The 8,376-nt window shown below is 37.1% G+C and overlaps 1 protein-coding gene across 1 annotated transcript; it reads left to right on the plus strand.

Moving 5' to 3' along the window:
- Positions 1 to 35: 35 nt before the first annotated feature.
- Positions 36 to 7,412, plus strand: Vha26 (V-type proton ATPase subunit Vha26). Its single transcript, XM_088239602.1, has 5 exons — positions 36 to 191; positions 449 to 624; positions 2,434 to 2,602; positions 5,567 to 5,761; positions 6,756 to 7,412. Exons 1-5 carry the CDS (start codon positions 159 to 161, stop codon positions 6,861 to 6,863), a joined length of 681 nt encoding a protein of 226 aa, XP_088095728.1. The 5' UTR covers positions 36 to 158; the 3' UTR covers positions 6,864 to 7,412.
- Positions 7,413 to 8,376: the final 964 nt, after the last annotated feature.

The raw sequence follows: 8,376 nt of genomic DNA on the forward strand, positions 1-8,376 counted from the left end.
TGACTTCGGTAGTTCCTCGAATCATATGATCTCTCGTTCTAGTTGTACGGCGGCTCGAGCTGAGACTCTCTTTATTCGTAGGCGTTGACTGGTCTTCCTTTTCTAACTCTTCGAAGTTCAGTTCTTTAATTTAAAAGGAAAAACATCAAACAGCGACCATGGCGCTAAGCGATGCTGATGTTCAGAAGCAGGTAATATAAATACGTCGTTGATTTTTCGCGATTTTGCAAATCGATCAAGGGGCAGTGATGTACATTTATTATTTTTTGTGTTTTATTGTTTTGTTTCGGCAGGATTTGAGATCTAGAGTTTATTTCCACCGTAGTTCCATATGCGGCGGGATATTCAGAGTGTAGAAAGCTAAAATAATTATGTTTCTTCGAGTTTTTTTCCATATTGGCAAGTCACATGACTTAGGGTTGAGTTCTGACTATTGTGCACTTTGCAGATCAAGCACATGATGGCCTTCATAGAGCAGGAGGCCAACGAAAAGGCGGAGGAGATCGACGCCAAGGCCGAAGAGGAGTTCAACATCGAGAAAGGGCGTTTGGTTCAGCAGCAGAGATTGAAGATCATGGAGTATTACGAGAAGAAAGAAAAACAGGTCGAGCTCCAGAAGAAGATGTGAGTAGTGAATCTTTTTGAACTCAAACATCACTTCACTCGAACATCTTTATTCTGAATTAACCTTTCCCTAGGACAGTGGTCCTAAAAACATCCGCGCGTTACGGTGCTGTGTAGTCATTACGCATGCAAAAAATTAGAGATTTTAAAATAAATTAAAATTTAATTTCAATTTTAAATCGTAAAGTGTAATATTCATATGCAATTGCTTAAATTATTTATAGTTGAAGTCAAAAGTGATGGTATTTTTAATCTAATTCCTTAAAACATGAAAAAAAACATTAATTCATTCTCTCAGTGCGCGCAAAAGAACCGCCCCCAACTAAAGCCGAGAAGCTACTAACACAGCTAACGGGCATCTGGGAGAAGTGCTATAAATTTTGCTGTTCGCGCGTGCGATGCGTGAAATTGTCTCTCGCTCCCGAATGTACCTGTATTATCGAGAGTGAGACAATTATATATCATGATAACTCTTTTACTAGGTACCCAACATGCGACGCATTGGTAAACTTTCTATTATATTTGTGATATTTCCGATTTTTTATTAAATGCTTTTTATGTTCCCAATAAGCATTATTTATTGAATAAAAAAATACTTTAACCGATAGGTAAATGTATGACGGAGGAATACCGAAAATCTCAACCCATCATTTATTATATTTATGGAGATATTAAAGTTAACATACAATGAGTACTAGCTACACATCACCGGGAAGGATCTGATCAGTTTTGATTTGCATCTTGCGAGTGCTGCACCTAAACTAACGATCCACTGGATACAGACTGAATCCGCCATTTTAATGTACAGGTATACATTGTTTTACGCCGATGTTCAGGTGCGAGAGACACCGGCGTAAAAAAAATCTGCGTAAAATGAACACAAATATAATGAAAGATATAAGGTTAGGTTCCGTGTCAGAATTCTAAGAACAATCCAACATGTTTATTTAATACATATCCTATATACAGCCTGTAACTGGGAGGGTGGATCATCGGTGGCAGAGCGATGGGGGACCTCAATGCCTATCGATTAAATCCCCATATATGTTCAGCGATATTCAGTCGTTCAAATGTCATTCGGATTTTTAAGAAATTTTAGTAAAAATCCGATTTTAGGCTGGATGTCCCAAGTGTAGCCAAATTATTAAATCTACGTTCGTAATTTTTTTTTCCGAGTAGCTCAATAGTAGGCCTTTTATCCTACAATACAGTTTTGAGTCGTTATTTAATTTATTTCCAAATAAATGAATTAATATTAAATAAAGATAAATATTTTTTCAAATATATTTTGCATTGAATGTAATGCAAATGAGGTAGCCAGCTATTGTTGGTGTTCAAAATGAACACTAACACCCTTTCTTGGGCCATTTTTCCATTACAGTCTGAAGATCAACTGCCAAATATGAAGAGGCTTGTGAATTATGACTTTGCCGATTACTTCCTCATACAAACAAAACACGAACACATCCGTTAACTTCAACTTACCTCGAAATACTAAACTGACTAAACTCGCCGTACAACATATTTATATGCGTAGGGAGAGTAGTACTTAGACGTATCATAAACGTTTCTGCTGTTGCGGGAATACTTTTTTGTACCTGGAAGTACCAGATAGGGCTTTTTGCGTTAAGGAGATACTATCGCAGACGTATCACATAGGGCGGTCAATTAAATAATTTGAACTTCATATGTGATTTACACTAAACTGTATTTCGGCACTTGAATAATTATTGCATAACATCGTCGATATGTACTGAATTGAATCACTGTCGAAGGCTTGCCTTTAATCCGATAATAATCTGTTTGCAGCCAATCTTCTTATATGCTGAACCAGGCCCGCCTGAAGGTGCTGCGCGTGCGTGAGGAGCACGTGCGCGGCGTGCTGGACGCCGCGTGCACGCGCCTCGCTAGCGCCGCTACACGACCCGACGAGTACAAAGACCTTCTGGTGGCCCTCACTGTCCAAGCTCTATTCCAGGTATGCCAAATATGTGTGGCAAATGATATGCGCACCTTCAATAATTTTTAAAAGTATTTTTATTAAAAATATACTAAAAGTTTTATGTAACTAAAATATAATTAATTTTAGATCGGCAGATTACGCCATTTCAAATTCAGACTAAACTTAGGTATCTGGGATCTTAATAAAGACTAAGTATTAAACTAAAATTTGTTGTAATAATTTAAAGATAATAAATTGAACATGAATGTGGCCGCAGCCAAATTTTAATTTTTGGTTTTTGAAAAGAAATACAAGCATTTTATATAACATACATTTTTGTGACATTTTCCTTTATTTCTACGTGAAATTATGCCTTTGGTAATACTTAAAAAAACTTTTTTTTTTTTGAACACTTAAGGTTGAACTTGCCAAAAAAGAGTCTGGCTCTTGTGTTTGGCAAGTTTACAAAATAACATAAAAAAGAAACAAAAAATGCAATATATTTATTGAAATATTTTAGCTTAAACTTTTTTTTATAGAATTGTATTCTTTTTTTTTTAAAGAAGATAATTCTGGTTGTAATATTCAATTTCTTATATAACGTATTTTGTAACTTATTGCAGTGCTACTTATTACGGCAGTAAAAAAATATTCTCACATTTTAGAAATTTGCACTGGCTAAAAAGCCCAGAGAAAATAAAATACAAGCTTTGCCGGACAGTATTCAAATCCCTTCGTAAAAAGGCTCCTATTCTAGATACCTATCGGACCTCTGTATTAGAGAAAATACATGTCAAAGAAAATCTACTCTTAGGCCGGCATTTGATTCAGGCAGAGGAAAACTTGTCAAAATCCGGCACTGCCCAAACACTAGGTTCAGAGATCGGCCCCTCTGCCTGGAACCGATTGCCTTCACACTTGAGAAAGCTCCATAGTCCCAGTCAGATCAGAATGTTTGTTTTAAAAATGATTTCTTTCATGCGTTAAAAATTAGATCATTCAATTGTACAGCGAAGTTTCTCAAAAATGTATAAATAAATTGTAAAAATGAACTACTTTTAAACACCATAGGTTTTGTTGAACAGCTGATTATAATAGTCATTCAATTGTGTGTTGTGAGAGATTTCCAGTATCCGGGAAGCCATGTGTTAAGACCTTTTATGAGCAGATTTCTAGAGATATTTAGAGTATTCTGATTATGTCTCATCACGTAAACACATGGATATTTTTTTGTATGACGTAATTAATACTTACATTTGAATTTGAGTTTTGAAGCTTTAAAAATGCACTTTTGCCTAATCATTATTTTTAGACTGCTGTGTCATGAATGAAACAATGTGTACTGTGTTAGTAACATTATAAGAGTAGGTAAAACAGGGCACTATATTTTTTATTTTATTTATTTAAATCTTAAAGTAGGGCACACATATCATAGATATTGTTATGTGTGTTCTAATAATAACATTGCAAATATATTTAACTTATAAATTGTTTATCACATATGTCTTGACCATTATTTTAAATTTAGATATGTTTTTTTCTTCATAAATATTTTTTTCCATTTCGTAATACTTTTTAATTGCTTTAAATAAAATTTAATTTTGTGACTTTGCCTTTTTCCTAAATGGAAGTCTAATTTTGTTCTTTTCTCTAGTATTGTGATCGTGTTCATGCTGGTTCTCATCAATTTTTTTCCAAAATTCAGTTTTTTTATTAGAGTTTATAATTTTATGAACAAATATCATTGTATTGTAAAATATTCTTTGTTTATATGTTAATAATTTCATTTCATTTACCATCGACTTTACCCTCGTGTATCTGTTTTTTTTCAAAATGATTCTAAAGGCTTTATTTTGTAATACAGTTAGTTTATCTATGTTTTCTTTGTTTGATAAAAATAAAATGCTACTACAGTAGTTAACGTGTGGTTCAATAATTGCTTTGTAAATAGTTTGGCAAGAGTCCTTATCAATAAATCTTCTGATCCTTCACAAAATTTATATTTTTTTTGCAATCTTATTTATTACCATCTTAGCGTTTTAGTGAAATGTAAGTTTTGAATCCAACATTACACCTAAATATTTAATTTCAGTGACTTCATTAAGTTTTTCATTTTCTATTTGGCTTTGAACAACGCAATTTGTATGTAAAGGTCTTAAATATTTAGATTTGCTGCGTAGTAATATTTCTTATAAAGGAAATAGAACTTATGTCATGATTGGAATTACGCAGTTTTGTTTTAAGCGAATTTATTTTTAACTATAGCGTCTAAACGCCGGACATTCTGCTTCATAACAAACTAATTGTTCTCTTATACAAAAGGGGAACGCATTGAAACCACGGTTAGATTGTGGTCAGATTAAAGACACAGTCAAACAGTCGGTGTGATCAGTGGAGAGTGTTATTCGCGCCGTTCCCTCGCGAGGGTAGGCGGCGAGGATAGAACGCCATATTACTCTGTGCATACGGACCTCGCTTTCTCTACTTTCATATGCCTTATCTTCGCAGTCGTCACCTACACCCTGTAAATAAAGGAAATTTTTAACAACTTTTTTTCTACTTTTGGGCTTCTACTAGCGCCGAGTTCCAGAACTAAAAAGACAGTACACCATGTTTAGTTTGTTTTCATACTTACTGGGTTCTCCTTTTTATACATCAGAACAATTCACCGACTTGAACTCTTCTGAAAAAATCGTGGCAATGATAATAGAATCGGCTTGTGGTTTCGTGTCTTGGACTGTCACAGATCAAAGCTCCGTGGTTCGAATCCCACGGTCCCCAATATGATTCCCATTTTCTAATTGCGAGTTATTTACAACTCGTTGAAAATAGCCCTAAAAATTTAATTTTTGAGTAAATCATAAGAATGCAAATATTTATTTTGGCTTAGTTTAATAGTCTTTTTTACATATAAATAAAAATTAAAAAACCACTGCGCTTCTTTATTGCGCTCAAAGCTCTCGTTCCTTCACTCGCCCAACCGTGTAATTTGTGCTTCAGCTGATGGAGACGAGCGTGACCGTGCGCGTGCGTGCGTGCGATGTGGGCGTGATGGGCGAAGTGCTGCAGCGCGCGGCCGCGCAATACAAGGACAAGATGCGGCGGGACGTGACGCTGACGGTGGACCAGGAGCAGAACCTGCCGGCCGAGAGCTGCGGAGGCGTGGAACTCCTCGCTGCCAAGGGGCGCATCAAGGTACAGTATATATTTTTATCCATCAGACGTTAAAATAAGTTGTGTCGGTTTTTTTCCAAATTTATTAATGAGAACCAAATGTAAAACAAATGGTAAAGGTCATATATCATCGTAAGAATTTTTTCTGCTCTATATATGTATTCTTTTTTGTATACAGAAAACTCAATTTGACTTTGTAGATAAATGTCAATTTCCTATTGTAATACGGGCCCTTTCCACTGTAATATTTTTTTGTGTACATGCCTATTTGCAAATTTTTGAATGATCTAAGAGCAAAAAGGCATTCCAAAATATCACTCCAGAGATATTTCTTAAAATATACAAGACTCATGTAATACCTTTATTGGAATATGAATATCAAGTATGGAGTCCCTACTTTACTAAAGACATCGAGCTATTGGAAAATGTCCAAAGATGTGCAAGGAAAATCCCCAAATTACTCAAAAGGATGCCTCATCATGGTAGATTAAAAGCACTAGGACTTACATCATTGGAAGAACTTGGGACTTGATGGAAACTTATAAGCTACTCAATGATTACTACAGCTGCCCCCTGCATGAGATGTATCAATTAAATCCCAACATAAATTTACAGGGCCATAACTGGAAGCTCTATCGTCCCCAATTCCTCCACAATCCCAAGAAAAACTTCCTTTTCAGCGGGATAGTTTCATACTGGAATAAATTGCCAGGCCTAGTCGTCCATTCCATTTCGGTCAACCAGTTTGAAAACCGTTTGGATGCTGTTTTGAAGGAAGAAGAACTTGGACAAAAAGCAGTACACGAGATGTAGGCGCATCAGCAAAGACTGCCTGCCCATAACAAATAATAATAAAAACGATCAAGATACACTGCTATTGGTGTACCCATGCAGTGCCTTATGCACCATTAGGTGCGGAAAGGGAATGGCTTGTGAACGCAGTGAGTGTATTTACCGTTAGCAACTGTTAGTCGCGCACTTTACCCTAATAATGTGTTCCAACTTGGTGTTGCAGATCTCCAACACTCTCGAGAAGCGCCTGGAAATGGTGGCCGAGCAGCTTGTCCCCGAAGTGCGCTCCGCCCTGTTTGGACGCAACCCCAACCGCAAATTCACCGACTAAACTACCCAACCCATGTAATCCACTATCCGACAATAGTTAAAGTTTTGTCTTAAATCACCAATTCATTGGATAGCATTAGAGATAAGGCTAGCATTAGGTACGCTGTTGTTATATAAATTAAGACTATTATTCCTAGTTGTATGTCGAATTGCTGTTAAATCATATATAATGTGTTGAACCCCGATTATACAAATTTATCAAATTCGTATTTATCGTACGAGAATATATTCTTTAACATTCCTTCTTTACTAAATGCATGGTTTTCACCTCGGGCCTAGCGACCTTCGGTTCTCAGTTAAACTAACCGGCGCTGGCAGCCGCGAGCGGGTAGCAGCATCTCGCCTCGCTCGCACCAAAGTTCCCAATATCCCGCAGTGTTTGCCGCCCTTTGCTGACTGCGAGGCGATTACTTCGCTCGGGGCCGCCAGCCGAGGTAGTCTCCGCTTCCGTAAGAGTGTTTACATTAGATTGCTTCGTCGTTCATATTTAATGGTTTGGGCTAACTTTTAATTAGAGCATAAGTGCTGTTGTAAAATTTGTCAACAAAAATGTTGTATATATAGATGTGGAAAAATAAAAAAATGTACAAAAAATTTTGTTATTTTATTTCTTATTTTTTTTTTAGGTAATTTGAAAAGAAACAATACACTGAAAAATATACAATTTTCATATATTCGTCGATACAATGATGAAGTTCAGTGCTATGGAAATTTGATACAAAAATGTTTTCTTACGTACGGTAAAATTAGAGTATGGCGAAGTTTCTCAAAAATGTACAAAAAAATTTACTGCTTGAACTACGTCACAAGTTCTTAAAAACCAACCGATGATATAGTGTTGTGATAGATTTCCAGCTTACGGAATGCCAACTCAGTCAAACAGAACTCACTGACTAGAACTTGTGACGTCACAGGCGGGGTAATTTAAAAATGACGGAACTTAAAAAATCATATAGCTGAAAATGTGATACAGAAAAACAAACGTTTTTTCTTTTGGCTTAGTTTGATAGTGTGGCTTCGTCTCCCTGGCTCCTTGCGTTCGGCCCATCCGGAGTAAACGGGAGGCCTAGGCGCACCGAGAGAGCACTGACCGCTAAGTCAACCTCAAAAGTCCTGAAAAGAACTTTCCAACGGGTCCTGTTGGTGCAGAGAGGCGATCGCAGTCAGGGCAATCAAGTCCAAAGCCGGCAGCGAAGAGCGAAGTCCGGCGGGAGGCGGAGAGGGCGGAGGCGTCGAATGAAACACACACCTCAAGTGTCCGGAGCAAACTAAAAGTTTATTTAAAATGCATCCATTATAAAGCGCCAAAGGCACACTGCCCGACGCCCACGCGCGCGACTGCTGCCGTGTACGCGAGCCGCCGCCGGGGAGTGGGGGTGCGGGAGACCGCTCGCTCGGCCCCCCCCATTCTTACTCTGCCCGACGGTGCGCAACATACAAGAATAAATACACACATAAATAATAAACATACATAAAATCAACATAGAAATAACCAATTAGATCCTATTCTATAT

Source organism: Micrasema longulum, unplaced genomic scaffold (genome assembly GCF_059751315.1).
Source record: "Micrasema longulum isolate JH-2025_06_02 unplaced genomic scaffold, ASM5975131v1 h1tg002195l, whole genome shotgun sequence".
Lineage (NCBI taxonomy): Eukaryota > Metazoa > Arthropoda > Insecta > Trichoptera > Brachycentridae > Micrasema > Micrasema longulum.

Bases quoted from the DNA above. Each gene is read 5' to 3' on its own strand.
- Vha26 (XM_088239602.1), top strand. From the start codon at position 159: ATGGCGCTAAGCGATGCTGATGTTCAGAAGCAG. The intron at 192-448 runs GTAATATAAATA...TGCACTTTGCAG, and splicing joins ATGCTGATGTTCAGAAGCAG to ATCAAGCACATGATGGCCTT. The intron at 2,603-5,566 runs GTATGCCAAATA...TTTGTGCTTCAG, and splicing joins CTGTCCAAGCTCTATTCCAG to CTGATGGAGACGAGCGTGAC.